Raw genomic sequence first — 19,629 nt, 5'->3', positions numbered from 1 at the left:
CACGTAGAAGAGATGGTGATGGCTGTAGTGCCCCAGGGAAACTTTCCGTTCCCTGAACATCGCTGTGGCCTGGCTGTGCACCTCTGCAAGTGTGAATTCACCCTTTTTGAGCCTGGATGACCAGAATGGTGCCCATCGCTCCAGCTCAGGTTTCACCAGGACTTTATATAGTGGAATTGACACTCCCTTGTCTCTCCTGGAAATGCTTTGTTCAATACCTCCTTGAAATATATCTGACTTTTTCATCACTGTGTCACCTTGGTGGCTCATGGGCATCTGGTCAGCCTGTCCTGTCATTTCTCCTCCCATCAGGTCATGTTGAGCCTCCTCAAAAAAATTATGGATTGCCATGTACTTTCTAGTATTTTTTTCCACCCATTTTTATTATTGCAGAGCTCAAGATCAGCCAATCCTTTCTGTGCAATCTCCCAGTCCTCTTCTCCGTTGATAATGCCTCCTAGCTTACAGCATCAACAAAATCTTTTTGTGTCAGCATGGACCACTGCTGGTTCGTCTCCAGTGCTTGAGGGCTCCTGCCAGCAGAGCCTATTGTCATCTCCTGACCCACCTTTTATATGCAATCATTTCCAGTTTAACAAAAGATTTCTCATACTTTACTGGATTCTGCATAAACCTCAACTGCCAACCTTCCCTTGCCTATAAATGCAACTAAATCAGTAAACAAAGATCCATGATGAAGCTGGTAGCCCTCTGTTCAGTACAACCCTGGTACCTTTTATTCATTCACAGCCATGCCTTTAATTCTTGTGTCCCCATTATCTTTTAAAACCTTGGGTATTGCTGAAGTCAGCCTAATAGCCCATCATTGGCAGATCACTTTCTTTCTCATTGCTTAGACCAGGCTATCATAATTGCCTCCTTCCAATCATACAATACAGTTTTCAGTTGGATGCATATATTAGAAATCCTTGAGCTGCTTGCCATGACAGTTGGCATCTTCCAGCGCTTCAGGGTGAAGGTGATTGGGGTCACAGAAACTCAGCTCCTTAAGCTCCTCCAGTTTGTTTTGTACTTAGGGTGGGGTAATTATGTAACATATTTTAAGACATACAAATACTTGTGTGAAAGCTTTTCCCCTGCTCTCATTCTTCCTCCCATCATGCATCCCCAGGTATTGACTTGGTCCCGCTTGCTTTCCAGTTTCAGCTTCTTTTGAGGGGAAGCAGCATCTCCTGAGCCTGCTGGTAGTGAACAGCATCGGGTATGTCCTGCGCTTCCTGAAGAAGCTCTGTCGCAGCCTCTTGTGTGACAATCTCTTCAGCAACCAGCCTTTCCAGCAGTACAGCGCCGTGTCAGAAAGCCCAGAGGTGTATGAAAACAGACGGATGGAGGCAGGTAGGCTGCTTGATCAGCTTGGGCTCCAGATTTAATAGGGCTGAAGAAATGACTGTCTTTTTTTGGTCCTGTACTGTATATGCTAGAGAACTGTGGGTCTCTGTGGGACCGTCCCAGAGGGAGGCAGCAGGCTGGTTTGCAGTATTTTTTCCAGTGGCTACAGAGGAGGCTTTCAGGTGAGAACCACTGTGTTGAGGAGCCCCAGCAGTGATAAGGATTATTATTTTTTTTACTATTGTCATGGTTTAACCCCAGCCAATAACTAAGCACCATGCAGCTGCTCACTTGCTCCCCCCCTCCCCCCCAGTGGAATGGAGACAGAATCAGAAAAAAAAGTAAAACTCGTGGGTTGAGATAAGAACAGTTTAATAGAACAGAAAGGAAGGAACTAATAAGGATAATAATAACAATAATAAAATGACAATAATAATAAAAGGATTGGAATATACAAGTGGAAAACCAAGGGCTGCACAATGCAGTTGCTCACCACTTGCCAACCGATGCCCAGTTATTTCCTGAGCAGTGGTCCCCCGCCAGGTCAACTCCCCCCAGTTCATATACTGGGCACGGTGTCACACGGTATGGAATACCCCTTTGGCCAGTTTGGGTCAGCTGCCCTGGCTGTGTCCCCTCCCAACTTCTTGTGCCCCTCCAGCCTTCTTGCTGGCTGGGCATGAGAAGCTGAAAAATCCTTGACTTAGTATAAACATTACTTAGCAACAACTGAAAACATCAGTGTGTTATCAACATTCTTCTCATACTGAACCCAAAACACAGCACTATACCAGCTGCTAGGAAGAAAATTAACTCTATCCCAGCTGAAACCAGAACAATTATTTTATATGTCTTTGTTTCTTTTATCTCTTTTCCTAAGGAAACAAGGCTCATATGATCCCATTGTCCTTGTTTCTGTCAATTGTCTGCCATAACTTTTGGCCTTCTCAAGCATACCTGGCCCTGGGGTAGATGCCTCAAAGGGATTAAGTTCCTTTAAGTTTCAGGCAGGCGGGAAGGTAGAGGGGAAATTTCTCTCTCCATCCAACTCAACCACCGTATTAGACACTGAAGGATCCCCACTGACTACCAAGCCTCCTCCGCTCGCAGACCTGCTGCAGAGTGTTGCCTGTCCCTGCTCCCCAGACCCCTCTGCTCGTCCACTGTCTTGGCTCATTGGCTGCAGTGAGAGGTGGGAGGCTGGGTGAGTGCGTGGACCCCAGCCCACACTTCGGTGTCACCGTGGCATGAACAGGCAATCACCGCCATAAGGGATATGCCCTGACCTGGCACTGCCCCAGCACTTTGTTATTTGTGCGCTTCCCCGCTTGCACACCACTCATTTTAAGGATCACCTGCGAAGCAGCATGGTCTGCCTTCACTCGAGGGGAGCTCTTACTGGGCGAGGGGACGGAGCTGCTCACAGCAATGCAGTTTTGGGTCAGTGTCATTAGCACAAATCTAAGGTAACGTTATTAGCTGTAGCGCACTCAGCCTGGATCCTGATCAGTCACCTCCACCCATGAGTGTAAACCTAAACGAAAGTCGTGACTGCTAAGGGTTTGCTTTGCTACTTGTGGGAGTGTTTCTCCTAGCTTAAAATGCCTGTGGGCACCAGCAAGGTCCTTGCCTTAGTGCTTGACCATGTGGGGCGAAGCCTGGAGGGGCTGTGGCGTGGGGCAGATGCACCCAAGGATGGCGGTGGGACAGAGAGGCACCTGCCCCGAGCAGCACCAGGCTCCCAGGTGGATGGCACGCCTGGGCTTCCTTCTTGCCCACACCCCAGGGTGCTGGGACAGGGTGCCGGGCCCGCGCAGCCCCTGTGGAGCTGGGACATACCTGCAGCCCCCATCTGCAATCAGTGGCTGGAAAGCTGCCCTGGGGCCCTACTACAGACATGGCAAAAGTTACTTTAGAAAAAAAGAAATATGCAAAGTTATGGCCCTGAACCTCCGCTTCACCTGCAGGTTTCCTCCTGACTTAAATTATTTTTTCCTCTCTTTTATTAACAACACTGTGGGTGTTTGGGGAGCACACTGTCTCTCATGCATTCAGTTTAATGGCAGATACCTGCTGGCAGCTGAGAGAAAGGTGTTTTAGTGTCCACAATTATGATCCATGAATTGCTTGTTTGCCAGGAAGACCCTAAATATGTGCTTCACACACCAAAGCTGGGAGTGGGCTGTGCACACAGTGCAGAAATTGCTTTTTTGTGCAAGGAAATCCAGCTGCCACTTATACACATAGGGAAGGAAAGGCAAGAACTCAGATTGAAAAGCAATAATTTTTTTCCTCTGGACTAGGACATTTGCAGCAACTTGAATGTTTCTGAGAGGTCAAGGGATTTCTGTAGCACTGAATGAGTGCGGCCCAGGAGGCCTGGCATTTGCGTTTGCATTTGCATTTTAATTTGCATGTACATTTGCATGGCAAGGCTGTATGTGATGGAAGGCAGCTCCACAACTGGAGTTTTTACTGTGGCTGTTACACTCTGAGCATCTCCCTCCCCACATAATTTCAATGCAGATGTCCCTGACACCATTCCCACTGGCTCTGGCCAGCCACTGAGGAAGGGGCAAAATACTATTTTTGCCCCAGACCAGGCAGGAGATGTGGATGTAGGGAAGTCTTCTCTTCCCTGGCTGTCCCACTGCTGGGGGGCAATGAATAGCCCCCCTGGAGGCAGCATGGGCTAGTGCTGGCCTGGGCTCTCATCCCCTCTGCCTGGGAGTGGGATGGAGGAAGAGGCAGTAGTTCTTGGGACTTTTATATCTCCATCACCAGCAGCACTGTGGTACACTGGAGAATGCGAGCTGTGAAATAGCTGCGGGCAGTGGTTACACATGGGGTTAAAACTCCCCCTGCCAGCCTCCAGCTTGCTCACCCCAGGGTCTGATAGCGACTGGCCTGCTAGGCAGAGAGCCATAGTGTGTGTCAGCATGACCTGCAGAGATTTGGGTGCTTCCCTGTTGAGGTGGGGACATGGGAGAGGTGATGGAGGAGCCACCTGGTCCCGCAGTGAGAGAGGCTGCGATGATCAATGCCGTTTCCAGAGCAGCTGGGTGCTCAAGTGGCTCTCTGAGCTGGCAGCCCCAAGAGGGGCTCCTTCCACCAAAGATTAACAGAGATATGGTGAGACAGGATTTGAGGACACTTTCAGCACTCTGCTGACCACCAACCTGGTGTACCAAATTTGGTGAATCTGGATTGCTCTGCCGAAGCCTGTCCATGGGCCTGGGGGTGGCTGGGGGGAGCTCAGCAGCTTCACCAGCTAACCCGCTGTCTGCATCGCTGTGGGCCCCAGGATGCAGGCTGGAGAGCCAGGGACTGGTTTCAGTGCAGCCAGGTCGCTGTTTGGAAAACCCACCTACAAGATTACTGCTTGGCCCCAGGGCAACACACGAAGGCATGGAAGGAGAAATTAACTCTGCCACATAAAGCCCTTGAAATGGGGAATTTTGGAGAGGGGGAAAGGTGCCTCTTCCGCAGGGCAACTTGTGCCCAGCTCAGGAGCTGTCTGTCCTTGGCTGTGTAGCAGAGGAACTGGAATGACAGCCTCGCACCCTTCATGCTGCGCTCAGCCGGAGCCAGGCAGATACATAATATTCCTGTTCATCATGTCAGGCTGTATTCAACAGCTCCGTTGGCACCAGTGGAATAACTCCAGTTTTACACAGTGGGTCTTAAGCCACTGACTGTATGTTTAATGCTGCATTGCCTAAATCTCTTTCCATCTCCCCGGGAGCTAGCGTGTCTCTGCAGCAGGATCAGCACAGGGGGGACCTCTGCTACACAGAACAGAGATGGGCTTTCCCTGTAGTGGCGGTAATAAGGAGGACAGTAGGAACTCTTCTCGCAGACGGGTCTGCGAGGGCACCTGTTGGGATAGAGCTCGCATGGAAGGAGCAGAGCCATAATAAAGCACTGCAGGAAGCCATGCAAAGCAGCCACATTTTTCATGGTTTCTGTTCTCCAGCTTGTAATCGAGATGTTCGTTCTTTTAAAATCATGTGCTTTTCAGCCCCTGTGTACCAATGAATTTAATATATGTATTGACTTCGGTGCAGTTACTCTTGATTTACACTGGCAGAAGTGAGAGGAGAAGCCAGCATCGTGTCCAGTCATATTAATCCACTTACACCATACAGGAGTCACGTTTTAACCTTGCCCTGAGGCACATGCCCCTAAGCCATTATTCACCTGTGCTCACAGCAAACTGCCAGATGCTAATGGCTGCATATAGGCCAGGTGGGATTTGTTGATATATGCATATATCACTTACAACAATGTTTTACATGTCTAAGAAGTATGCATTCACTGGGCTGTACCCAGCACGGGCCTCTGCAATGAGCTTTCTTGGCTGTGCATTACCCTCCCTGCACCTGAGCCCCCACACTCTGCCTGCCCTGCCAACACCTCTCGCACCAGCACCCAGTGGCCCCACACGCAGGGCAAGGGTCCCTCTCCAGCCCTCTCCCAATGTCAGTGGCTTCACTGCCTTGTCTTTGCGCATCTGGGGACATACCCTATGGCTCTTTCTCGGCTTTGAGGGAACTTTGTGGCTCATGAGAGCAATTTGTGGCGAGCAGCTGTGGAATGACTCCTAGGACTTCATCCGGCAAGTGCCTGGCTTCAGGTCCGCATTACAGCAAATCCTGAGATGTTACCTGTCCCCGCAGCACCTGGGTTCAAAGCACTTCTGGACCTGCACCCCAGAATTTTCCATGAGAGTGGTAGTGCAGTTTAAACTAAAATGATGGCAAGCTCTGGGTGAACTCTGCAGAATATGCTGTGAAGTGTGCCAGGGGCTACATGGATGGGAAGCCAACAAAGATCCTGTGAAGTGCCTCCATCCACACCCTCTGCGTTCAGCTTTCATTAGTCCTCCCATGCCGAGTTACTGGAGATCATGGGAAAGGGACATTTCTGGAACACCTACATACTGTTGACATGCACCTATGCAATGTTAGACTGTTATCTTTCAGAGGAAAGCATATTTGCTATAAAACTTCTTGCCAGCATGATAGTGGGCACAGAAATTGAAGTAGTTTCTCCTATGTGGGAAGCATTAAGCTTGATACTTATCTTCTTCTTTCCCCTTTCAGTCAATCCTTTCCTTGCTCTTTCTGTCTTGAACCTTGGGTTTTGGTTATTTTATGCTGTTAGACAGTTGCTGTGCTCCATACAGAGCACGGCTGCATGTAGCTGCAGCAAATCCTTCGTTATGCAAGGAATCCTCAAGGGGGAAGACAGAAAGGTCTGTGAATAAGGTCCCCAGCCTTGCTCCTCTCCCCATGGCTGAGTCAAATTTGTATGCGTAGATACCATATGGTGTCCCCTACCACTGTCCACGGGAGAACAGCACCTCTTCTCATGGCAGTGGCTGGATGTAGGGCCCCATATGGAGCAGAAGCACAGCAGGAGGTAGAGATACCCTATGCTACATCAGTGCCTCTATATATAGGAAGGTGGGCTCTTCCTATCTACAAGCACTTGAAAAGCTGGTAGGAGAAGTGCTATAGCAATGCACTGTAAGAGTGTGACTAGTGGGCAGGACACTAGGCTGGGAGCTGGATATTGTCAGAGACTTTCCCATTGATTGTGTGGGCAAGTCACCCTTCCCTGCTGTGCCTTTATTTGAGCATCTGTCCAAGGAGGGAAATAATTCTTGCCACTGTGTGCAAAGCCCTTCTAAAACAGCTAGGAAAAAAGGAATAACATGATAGAAAACCACGTATTATTACAATCAATATTTTCTGTTCCAAGCACCAGATAAACAGCAGCTCAGAAATTTCAAGCCCTGAGAGGGCAAGAAAAATGTTGTCTTTCCCCTTTCTAGTACCGTGGCTTGTTTAATCTTGTCTTGTTGCATGTTATGATGAGGAACAGTGCTCCTGACTTCTGAGCACACAGAATAAATGGCTTTTATGGCTATCAATAGCTTCGGCTCTCTTCAGCATTTAATTACCTGCAAAGGCCATTTATTGCCTCATATATTCCTCTACCATGAACATTATCCTTTAAACAATAAATAAAATATTAAGGTCACTCTTAAACAGGGAGCAGAGGAACTGCACAAGCCATCCAGCCACAACAAAGTCTAATATAAAAAGTTCGTCTGGTCTTTGGGGCATTTGAATTGACGGCAGAGCCTGCAGTAGAAGAGAGAAAGGGTGGGATGGCTGCAGGCATTTCTTCCTTCCCTCCATGCGTGCATGAGTCTGTGCATCCATCAGCAGACCGGGTCCCTCCTCCCTCTGCAGACCGGACCCAGCCAGCCCCAGGGGAGGGCATCCCACCAAGGACCCCCCCCACCGAGGTCCTGCCTGCAGCCGGAGCACCATCCCCAGGACTGGCTTCTTGAAACGAGGTGTCCAGGGTGGCAACTCTGTGGCAGAGCAGAGAGGCAACTCTAGCTGGAAATGCATGTCATCATTCAGAAACCTGGGGACGAACAGGAACAGTTTAGGATGGTACAAGAGGTAGGAAGTAAAACCAAGAGGGTGAAAGAAAAGAGGCAATGCTCCTCTGAAGAGGTTTCATGAGGGTGGTAGCAGAGGCTTTAGCATTAAAAGCTTTAAACCTAGACCAGAAGAAACTAATGAAATGTACACTAAGAGGCAAATCCTGGCAGGAAGAAAAATAAGGGATGGGAGAGATGAAATTCACCTGTGATATAATTTGCCTGAACTCTATAGAATTGGCAGAATTGGTTAAATTGACCCTTCTGACCTTTAAGCTGTGTGATTACTGTTTGCTGACCCCCAAATGAAGAAAGAGTCCCTTTCTGTTCCTTTAAATTTATGAAATTGTATCTCCTTGTGGATGCTAAGCAATGAAGCTATAAGCAGACATTCCTCCAGCACTCAGTCCAAGGGAAATCCTCCTTCCCACCTTCTGCCGGGCTGTTTTACCTCCAGTCTGGAGGGGGTGCATGAAAATCCATCCCTTTTGGAAAGCTACCCCTCGGGGGGGTAGGCACTCTGCTTGCAGCGGTGGATGAGTAGAAGCCCAAAGGCTCTTCTGTCCTTCAGCCCAAGATATGCTCAGAGCCACGGCACAGCCACTGGCAGTTCTGGAGATTGCCTGGGCTGCAGCCATGGAGGTTAGAAGAGAGAGCTAAGCTATGAAATGGAGTTTAAAGGGAAAAGAGATGCTTTATTTTTCCATATCAAAGGGTATGCATGAGGAAAGTGGATGAAATGATGGGCGTAAATGCATGAAGCATGATGGATGAGATCATATCCACTACAGAAAAAAATACCCCTGGGTATAAGCATTTAATTCAAGCTTTACATGCGCAGTCACGTGAAGAAGCATGGACACTCTTTTAGAGCCTCGTTCAGGTAAATCATGTGATTGTAACTCTGTTTTGGCTTCAGTTTTAGCTTTAACTTTGTTTTATCTGGTTAAGACTTTTCCATAGACTTATATGATTCTTTTAGGAGATGTCTGAAGTTAGGAGTACGGGCTTTGATTTTAAATAGCTTAAATTAAAGTTGAAACAGGAATTTCCATTCCTAAACTTTTAAAATATTGATGCAAATACCTGTGATCCAATATACCCATATTTCAAGCAGTCAGATCAGCAGGCCACAGGCCAGAACTGATGATGAAAGACCTACCACCCATCTGAGAGCCGCATGCGTTAGCCAGTATGACCCACCAGATTTTTCATAGATGTGAGAGGGGGAAAAGATGATCCTCAGGATCCTTACCTTGTGCCAGTTCGAGCCACATAACATCACTTGGGAGCCACATGCGATGTGTCAGTGTAGGCACTGATAGCCCATGAAAGCCGTGGGCAATTAGATGTGTAGCTCCTTGCTGCTGAGTTGCTGTTGCAGCCAGGGTAATAGAAAGACTGGCTATGGCAGTGGAGGGGTCTATGAGGGTTAGCAAAGCCGGCACTTACTAAGTAAAAGACAAAGCAAGAAATGTTTTGGAAGAGAGATGAACACTTGCTTGTGTTTTGTGAATCCGGAGGAGAGGGCCCTTGCTTCTGGGACTACCTGGTACGTGGCACCTACAGCAGGGCCTGGGCTTGTACCTCCATGGGAGGAAGCAGAATCAGCTGAAAGGGGGGAAAAGGGAGTCTTGTGTTTAAGCTATTTCCATCTGACAGGCTTCAAAGCAGACTCAGATTTTTTTTTCAGGGGATGTTACTGATTTTTGCTTGGATGTTCTTCAGTTTTCCATCTCAGTTTTTCTCCTCCTCCACGTTGCTCTCTTTTTTTAGCCTTTTAGTTTAAAAGATTAAAAGGCTCTTCCTCCTTTATTGGTCTTTATCTACCTTCTGTTTCTCTCTATCCTTTTCCAGTTCACTACAAAATAAATGGAAACCCCCACACAATGGCATTTCCAGTTCCATGGAAATAAAACATCCATTTTTTTCTTGAAAAGTCTTGGCCCCTGTTTAATCAACAGTGCTCCCCAGCTCCTTAGGATTTATTTGTTTGCAGTAATTATACAGAGTACATCAAAGTGCCTTTTGGAAAGTAGTAATACACAGCATCTGCCTGAAGAACATTCATCTGTTGGCAAAATGAGTGCAGAGGAGGAGATTAAAGCAATTAAGAGAGTAATGCAAGCAAACTGTTGGCGATGAAGTGCGGTTTGGCGTTTGTGCCGAGATGGTGCCGGCCGCAGGCAGCAATGAAAAAGGTAAGGGTGCAAGGTGAGCAGTTGCACCACCAGCAGCCGGGCAAGAGAAATAGGTCCCTACCTCTCACTGAAAATAAGCTGCAAATGGAGGTTTGGGGAATCAGGTACTTTATGGTGGGTTTCTTCATGGAACAGGTAAGTTTACAGAAGTGATTTAAACAAAAAGGCGGCAGTGGCTTGCTAGACTTCAGCAGAGAAGTGAAAATTAAGGAAAACGTGGTGAGGCTGGGGGTGAGTCCTGGGATGGGGTCCCAGGGCAAGCCTAGGGTCCTGGCAGCATGGCACAGTGCAGCTCACCGGGGTGAATGGAAACTGGCTCTGTGGGATCATGGTGAGAGGAAGGGATAAAAAGACCCGAGGAAGGGGAATTGGAGAGTTCCTATCTGCTGGGACTGAGATTGGCCAGGGATGTCAGAAGCAGCCATGGAGAAGGCAGGAAAAGAAAGGATTTGTGAAGGGGAACTAAGGCTTTAGGGTCCAGCTATGTTGTATTTATATGGCAGAAGAAACCCCAGAAGAAATATCAGAAAGTCGAGCTGAGCTGCAGCACTGGGCAGGGAGAAATGAGGCAAAGACTTTAAAAAAGATCTTATACCTACATATGAACACATGTACAGGGTCATGCTTTATATGTGCTCTACCTAATTTCTGGATGAGATTATTAGTTATTAATGGGCAAACACAGCTTATTTTGCAGTTACTGCACTTTGCTCTAGACATCTCACTTCTTGTGTCTCAAATTATTTGCTTTTCAAAAAAAAAAATTGCTGTTAAATATTTTAAGCCAGTACTAAGCAGTATAATTCAGGGAGATTCATCATGATGGTAGCAGAACAGAAATGCACTAAGTACTTCAGCTGCAGAGAATCCCAGCGTATAACACCTTGAAATTTTCAAATAACAGTCATTGTCATCTAGTGTATTCTATATACAGCTTTTTGTAACTTTTATCAATGTTGATTTATAAGCATATGGAGTACATTATAAGCTACCTGGATAGAAAAGCTCCTCTAGGTACTGCTGGAAGCTGGAGACAGAAAAGATCGATCACAGCCTCTCCTGTCTGCCTCTGCCAGTGCAGAACTATTGCTGTGCTAAGACACAAAACTATACAACCCTGATAAATCTCCTTTTCATAATGTACACTTTGGTGTAACATAAAGGCAAGGCAAAAGGGAAGGGAATGGAGGAGCAGGTCTGAAATTAGGAGGAAGAGACCAAAGGAAGACTTTTTCTAAAGGCCGGATCCCTATGTCATTGAAATCCCTTTGCCTTCACTTGTGGGTATGCAGAGCCTAAACAATTTGCCTACGCTGTAAGATAGGACTAAAACCTCTCCATTGCAACACAGGAAATTTACTCAATCATCCCCAAGCACTTTAAAAAAAAAAATCCTCGATGGGTTATTTATACACACGAGCACCTTTTATTATTAAATCTAATATATTTGTCAGTAGCTACCTTGTGAATTTACTCTACCTTTTTACTCACTTTGGACAATAAAACCATGTTGATCTGTTCCCAGCTGGTTTCATTCCCTGGTTCTACTGCATTAAACACAATGTGGCTGTTGTCTGGGCTGCAAATACTCAAGGGAAATCGTTTAAATAATGAAAAAAAATTGCCTATGCTCAAGTCCTTGTAATCAGCACAACATTGGATTTTGGAAAATTCTCTAAAAAATTTAGATTCCTCATGTTAACTGACTGGCAGTTTCTCCTTGGGGGATTCGGCATTTCAGTTATCGCAAAATATTTTTCAGCAGCTAGGACACAGCGAGATGATACATGGTGCAGTAAAGCCTCAGACTAAACCCTGGAGGATTCACTGCAGGTTTTATCTCCACGGTGTGACCATGGTTTCAGTGTTTATAATATCTACATTCGTAAGTGGATGAGGCTTATTTCCATTTTCCTGTTCTGACTGACTGGTACCCCCTCTTTCTCTCCCCTGTGGATGCAATTGTGTGTTCCTATAACCCATGCAAAAGTTATCCCGTAGACTGAAAAACGCAGGTGTGACAGCCCTGAACCGCTGTCGGCGGATGCCCTGGGCTCCCTGCTCACTCGCTGCCTCTCTGCAGCAGCCTCAGGGATGCTGTGGCTCCCTGGGGACACGTTTCCGTGCCACTCCACCTTGGCGAGCAGTGAGCAGCTCGGCTCCGCTGCCACGAACCAGATGTCGCTCCCTGTAACGCTTTCCTTGTCCAGTCAAACTGTGGCAGCCAGGGGCTGGTGCGGAAAAGGTCCAGTCCTTGCCCAGCGGTGCAGGGTGCGGATGCATGCAGCAGAGAGTGGTGTTGACACGGTGTAGAAACGCCTGCTAAGGGGTGACATCATATTTTCATTGTGCTGCATGTCTGGACGGGTGATGGAGCTAAAAGGAATGGGCTGGTGCTGTAATCCCAGAGTAAATCACAGCAGGCAGAGCTGGAAAGTCTTAATCCATCATGGAAAGCTCTTATCTTTAGATAGATGCATGCAGACTCAAGCTACAAGGAAGATAAGGTTCACAGTCTGTTTCTGACTGGACAGAAATGTGTGAGGCTGTTTGGCAGACACAGAAAAAGTTATTTTTTAATCTTTTAAGAGCTGATGTTAAAACAGAAGGTAGCAGTTCAGAACCAAGGCATTTCTTTCACACTCTTAAGTACTGTTTAGATCTCTCTGCTCTCTCCCTCTCTGGCTTACACTAGATTGAACTGACGGTTAAACTCACCTGAAGTATTTCCTTCTGCATTTCTGCATTTGCTTTTTGTGTTTCCCCACTTGTATTTTTCCTTCCATGAAGGCTGAGATGCAGGGTTTCTAACCTCCACAGCTGCTTAAAACTGTCCCCCCCCACTGCCTCCCAGACAGGGCAAATGCCATCCTTGTGCTGGGAACTGGAGCCAAGCTCAGGAACTATAAAATACGGGCGAAGATAAAACTGTACAAAGAGTCTCTCGATAGGATTTTGACACTGTGGCTGGCTCTTTTCAAAATGACTGGGAGATGAGAAAAGGCTGGCCCTGGCTGGGGGAGAGGAGAGGTCTGAGGAAGCTATGATATCATGCCGCTTAAAATATGGAGTTCACATCTGGTCAAACCATTATAGAAAATATATGGTAGCACTTAAAAAGATACAGGGAAGGGTCAGAGGACAAAGTCCGTCACTAAAGGATATGAGGAATAGGAGACGACACAAAAGAGGAAAAGTGGGGGCAGAGAAAAGAAAGAAAGAAAGAGAGAGAGAGAGAAAGAAATAAATCTATATTGACTGTGAGGAAAAGAAGTTAACAGGGAATTTAATTAGAGCAAATACAAATGATCAAGCATTGCAGGTGGTGGAGTAAAAGGTTATGAAATGACACAAAAGTATTGACCTAGAAGGAATGGCAGTTGTCCTGGGAAGCTATCAGTAGTAAAAGAGGACCTCACTGGTTCGGGGATCACTGTCAGAGGTGGGGGTGCAGGTTTCCATTGGCACCCTGTGCAACCTTCACCTGGATGCAGCCATTCCACGGCTGTGCAGGACATGGCCTGTTAACTGGGAACGGGGACCCTGCTCCCAGTTCACTGCCCTGACCCCGGGCTCTGCTGTCCAAGCGGCAATGTGGGGACGAACCCAGAAAAAGGCATGGGGTTATCAAGAAAGGGAAAGCTGGATCAATGAAAGTGTGCAATGGACGGAAGGGTAACAGCCAGGGGAAGAAATGGCTGTGCAGGTCAGTGGTGCGGGAGGAGAGAAAATAGGAAAGGGAGATAGGAAAATTGCTGGCAAAATGGGAAAAGGGTGATGCTGCTGGTGTGGGAAAGCAGTGTTAGAGCAAGGCTGAGATGGTGGGAATGATGGAAGAAGCAGTAGGAAGAGATGATGGGGAAGAACAGAAGGAGGAGCAGGTGGGGGGTATAAGGGAAGGGAGGCTGAGACAGGTAAGGGGAGAGAGGGATGTAACAGAAGTGATGGGGGAGCAGCAGCAGGTGAGGAAAGCAGCACAAGACATGTTGGGCCTGGGAGGAGAGGAGAGAAGGCAGACTGGAGAGTGTCTCTGGAGTGCAGAAAGAGCTTTTACCTATAGGAGACATTTTAGCAGATTAAGTTTGTCTGTTTTTTTTAAGATCAAGGAGAAAAAGTGAGAGATTAGATCTGCTCAGGAACACATCAGCTAAGGGTCATCTTTCCTGGGTATACACTCTTCTTCATTTCCTGTTTGTCTTGAAATTGATTTTCATTTGCTTTCCTAATGCACAATGGGAGGCATAATTTTTTTTGTCTTTCTGGAGTGTCTCTATTCACAGATGCTACCAAAGGTCCACCGTATGTGTTCTGCATTCACACATGCAGTATACATCCATGTGGTGTGCTGTAGTGGCATACAGATACTGCTGAGGCAAAGGACTTAACATGTTACGGAGGTGAGAGACAAAACAAGTATTTTTCTTCATCCTAATGGAGAACTGGAGTCCAGAGATGATGGATAACCTGACCAAGGTCACTCCTGAGGTCTGCAGCAGAGCTGGGATGTGAAATGCAGGTTCGCATGCTGTTTTAACTCTCAGCTGACCCATCTCCAGGAATTTGGCTAGGAACTGTACAGGCTGCTACTTTAAAAAAACATAGCTAAAGAAATTTGCATTTTTAAATTGGGAAAGCAGTTGGGTTTTTTTCTCTCCTCCTTTGCAGCATTTTAAGGTGTGCTGGATGTAACAGCCTTGGGCTTTTCAATCCAGTTGCCTGTAGACAATTCATGGAAAGGAAAACTATGCCAGAATGGCTAGAACATCTCAGAGTGGTAAACAATTGTAATGGAGACTACTGTGCTCAAAGCAAACACTCAAAGCAGCTTTCTCATAATTCCTGCTTTAAAATATTTGTGTACTAATTTCTCACTAGTGTGTGCCCTTCTGCTGACTACCTAGAAAATAAAATACAGAAGTGTGACAGAATACAGAGGGCTAAGCTACAGATTTATGAAACTGTTGCATTTTAAACCTCAATAGAGTTATGTTTTCTTCTATTGTCTTAGAAAACATGTTTTTCCCTAATTGGTCGAAGTGGGATTAGTATCTGTGAAAGCTGTACACTTTACAAGGTCTTCTGGGAGCTTACAAAACGCAAGTATTTTCATACACATCATTGGTGGAGCCCCAACTCATGCAGCTTCTCTGTGGTACAAACTAACAAGGAGCTGGAGAAACACGAACACAAAGAGCTTCCACAGTCTTTTGTAGTTTTTGGACAGTGGAGCCCGTCCCTCCCGCTGCCTCCTGTGCCACTGTAACGGGCCATGGACCCTTCACATGAGCCCTTGACACGGTCCTCCCCCACCCTCTATGGCTGCTTCTGGGAGTGAAGACATCAGTCACAGGATCAGAGGACAATTCAGGTGGGAAGGGACCCCGGGAGGTCTCTGGTCCAACCCCTTGCCCAAAGCAGAGTGAGTCAGCTATGGGGTCAGACCAGGTTGCTCGGGGCTTTGTCCAGTTGGGTCTGGAAAACCTCCAGTGCCAGAGCCTGCACAGTCTCTCCGGGCAACCTCAGGTGCTGCCCCGCTGTCGTTACGGGGAAAGGGTTTCTCCTTACATCCAGTCTGAAGTTTTCATTTCAATTTTTCCCGTTGTCTCTTTTTCTCGTGCCATGCACCACTGTGAAAAGCCTGGCTCCATCTTCTTGGTGATCTCCCCATGGGTTCTGTAGGGCTGCTGTTAGGTTCCTATCTTCAAGCTCCCTCTCCCCCAGGCTGAACGAGCCCTGTTACCCCAGCCTCTCCTCACAGGGCAAGTGCTCCAGGCCCCAGGCATCTTGATGGCCCTCCACTGAACTCACCCGTTTGTCCATACCTGTCTGGTATCGTGGAGACCAAACCTGGATGCCAGGTTAGACCCCTGCAGTACCCCATTTTTTACTGGCCTCCATAAAACCCATTAACTGCCACCACTAAGCCTGATCATCCAACCAGTCTCTCACTCATCCCACCTGTAATGTTCTAACTTAGATGCAGGAATATTGTGGGAGATGGTGTTGAAAGCCTTGCTAAAGTCAAGGCAAACAACTTCCACTGCTCTCCTTTTGCCCACAAATCCAGTTGCTTTATGATAGAAGGCAATCAGGTTGGTCAGGTGTGACTGATCCTTGGTGAACCCATACAGACTGTCCCCGATCACCTTCACCCCCTTCTCTGCTGCTGGGAGGGGCGTCATGAAACGCAGATGTCTTCTCCTGCCCTGAAGTGTCACGGGGGACTCAGGGGCATAATGGATTTCTCTGTGCACTGGAAGTCCCCCAGGGCCTGCCTGCCTCTTCCCTCCCACATATGGGTCTCTCCTGGGGGTGGGCGGACTGTTGCATGGGCTCGCGGAGACATGGTTGCTCAAGGTGCATCAGCTCGTGCAGTTTTACAAAGCAACCTGCACTCAGCAGGGAGCACAGAAGCTGACCAGCACCTTTTAAAACTGTATGATTTAAAACCTGTAACCACATACTTGAATGCCCAGTCTCCTTTTTCCTAATCTAACTGTGATCTGCATTTCATCATGAGCTTCTTTTGGTCAGGAGGTGATTCCGATGAGTTGCTCTTGTAATCTACGGACTGCTAATGTCAACTTGAAGATCAGGAGCTCTGAAAAGGCTTGCTTAGAAACCTGGCTGCTTGAGACGATCCCTGCTCTCCCCTGTCCAATGAAGACATGAATATGACTTTTCAAATTCCCAGAGCACCTTCCACTGGGGCATGTTTCAAACTAATGAATGGAGGCTCCTGCTTGGTCCGTGGCAATAGGTGTCATTACTCTCATTTTGGAGCCCAAAGCAGAGACATGGAATAAATTGATCTAGATCAAGAAAAGAGTCTCAGGCAGGGTCAGGAACAGAATTGACGGTGTCTGGCTCCTTGTCATAGTCTTGTATGCAACTCACAGGTGTCCTTCCACTGAGAGATTTCACCCACACATGTCTTATTTCACACAGACTACTGAGAGAGTCTGACATGAGTCAAAAAATCCCTGGTGTCTGCTCACAAATTTTGGAGTCATTTATATCCATAGTAATAAAAGCTGTATGCCATTTATTTATCAGGGCTCTTTTAATGTGCTGTTTGTTGTTTTGATAGGCTGTGTCTTCTTCCTATTGTAATCATATTAAAAGAGCATTCTTTTCCTGGAATAAAGAGGTAATGATTCACAAGAGGCATAATTATTCCATGCAGTGCAGGCAGGATGCTGCAGAAAGAGCTGTCTTCTTTATGCGTACGAGGCTTTTATTGCAAGTGTTCTACACAGTAATTAAATTCCTTTGAATGAGGAGGCTTGATTGGATTTTCTTTGGTTTATTGGGAGGAGTCTGAAAAGCAAGGTATTTAGCTCAATTGCTATACAATTTTGGCATCTGTTGGGGGTTAGGGAGAAAGGTTCAAAGCGTCTGATTCCCATTTCTCTTATGCTAGTGTTACGTTAGCTGAACTCTGTTGAATTCAGTTGAATTACACCCTATCTGTATTTGTGTGAGAATCAAGCTCAGAAATCCCTGGCAGAAGGCAGCAGGGTACCTGAATGCATGCTGTAAGAATCCAAATTATCCAAGGGGAAAAAAGCCTTGCTAAAGGAAAGTTACTTGCAGTTGCAAAGGCAAGTACCCAAAAGCAAGGAAACTTCACATTTACAGCTGTCCTTCAGATCTGATGTTTGCCTTATGGCAAGTCCAGGCTTGGCCCAGAATGGGACAAAGTTTTAAAAGACAGCAGCAAGAAAATGAAAAGTTAGGCAATCATGTAACAAAAATCTGTGCTGTGGCTTGACACACGAGCCAGGATGCTGGCATAGCACAACTCTTGAATATTTGAGTTGTCAAACTAAATCATGTTTGTTTAATATCAACTACTGTACACAGCTGCCAAGGTTTTGTTTTGTTGGGGTTTTTTTTCCAAAGGAAAAGAGTAAAAATGTAAATTAAAAGGAAAACTCTATTATAGACAGCCTCAACATCCATTAGCGATGGAGTTTGGGTCTTATAGCATAAATTACAGCATGAATTCTTCCTGTTACTCAATAAGGCTACACAACACGTCAGGAGGAGAGTACTGCTCAGGCAGGGAAGGAGATGTGCAATACCACGGGGGTAATTTCACCCTGCTCAGATGTCTCTGGAGGGGGAGAGTACACATGATGAGGAAAGTGGTATTTGGGGAGCACCATGAGCCAAATAGGACCCATCAGTCAGCGGCCCAGGACTTTATGGAGAATATTGCTGTAAGCTGACTCAGATGAGTCACATCAAGCCATAGTTTCCCAGTTGTGACTCTACTGACTTCTGAGAGGTTGTGCTTCCCTTCATTATTTATTAATTCTCAGCAAGGATCCCTCCTGGAGCCAGTTGTCTGTACAGTAAGTTGGAAATGGAGTTAAACTTTTTGCCAAAAGAAGGGAATTTGGGCAAAACTATATAGGGTTTTTTCAAGATGAATTAAAATTGATTCTGTTTTACTGATGTTTCTTTTATGTCTTTGCTTCCTGAGCAGAAACAGTCATACCTGAGGACTACCTGGCTGATCCTGCAAACATGAAGCGGTACAGCGTGGATCCTGCCGATTCTGCCTTCGGCTGCATGGGCTCCATGTACGCCATGCGGCAGAGTCCTGCAGATGGACGTCCAGCTGGAGGGTCCTCTTCCTCCTGTAGCCATCGTCCTGCCCAGATGTCTTCAGGGGGGTCCTCGTCTACTGGCCTGCGGCATCAGACCTCCAGCCCAACAAGGAATGGGACCTATCTTGAAGCAAACAGAAGTGGTAATATAACATCTTCCATTTAGCAATGTGTGTTCTATGCTCGTGCCATGCTGGAGTCTTAACTCACTCCCAGATTCGCAGGAAAATTAGTGAGGTGCATCTGGGTTGACATCCATCCAGACCACTTACGCAAAGTAGAACTAATATCCTATGTAAACACAAAATCAATTTGTTCATCATTAAGTAAAAAGGTGAATGTTTTCTAATGCTGTTATTAATTATGTAAGCATACGTATTATGTATAATTGTGTGGCAATCACAACTGTTATTATCGACTTACAGATATAAATATTAATATATAAGGCATTCCTCCCAAAGACTGATACTGCCTACTGGCAGGTACCTGTTAGTTGTGTGACACCAGCTGTGTACAAGATATGATGCAGAGCAAACCCAAACATTAGTGCCTACATCAAAGCATTTTAGCAAAAGGTTTTACTTCCTAGCTGCGTGGCCCATCCTGCCCCTTTAATCATGAACCAAGCCAGATTTTGCTTGAAAAAGACTATCCAGCAAAACATATTTTTAGAAATCATCCAGCTCACTGCTCAAGGCTCTTTTATCTTTCAGGAAGCAAAGTCACAAGAATTTTATCTGCAAATTCAAGGGATACCATGGGAACCACTGCATTCAATAACCCTTCTTCTTTCCTCTCTTTGTATTTTTGTCCTGTTACCCTGCTAGGATTTACGTTTGCTGGATCAGTCTCTCTGCCCATTAGCTTTATTCCCTATTAGCCATGATTTTTTTTTCTCTAGAAATGACCTGGGTTCATCAAACAGGTTAGCTAATTCCCTGAACTTCCGTTAACTTTGTCTTTGTTTGCATTTTCCAAGTTCTCCATTAACAAGTCT

The 19,629-nt window shown here is 46.4% G+C and overlaps 1 protein-coding gene across 1 annotated transcript in view; it reads left to right on the top strand.

Moving 5' to 3' along the window:
- The window catches only part of SCML4 (Scm polycomb group protein like 4), a 45,760-nt gene that overhangs the window by 12,870 nt on the left and 13,261 nt on the right, over window positions 1–19,629 (top strand). Inside the window, exons 4-5 of the mRNA XM_075046379.1 lie at window positions 1,162–1,356; window positions 18,509–18,775. Of these exons, the coding sequence (XP_074902480.1) occupies window positions 1,162–1,356; window positions 18,509–18,775 (462 nt within the window). The remainder of the gene's footprint in view (window positions 1–1,161; window positions 1,357–18,508; window positions 18,776–19,629) is intronic.

Source organism: Buteo buteo, chromosome 15 (genome assembly GCF_964188355.1).
Source record: "Buteo buteo chromosome 15, bButBut1.hap1.1, whole genome shotgun sequence".
Taxonomy (NCBI): domain Eukaryota; kingdom Metazoa; phylum Chordata; class Aves; order Accipitriformes; family Accipitridae; genus Buteo; species Buteo buteo.
This window is presented reverse-complemented; position numbering and strand designations above follow the sequence as displayed.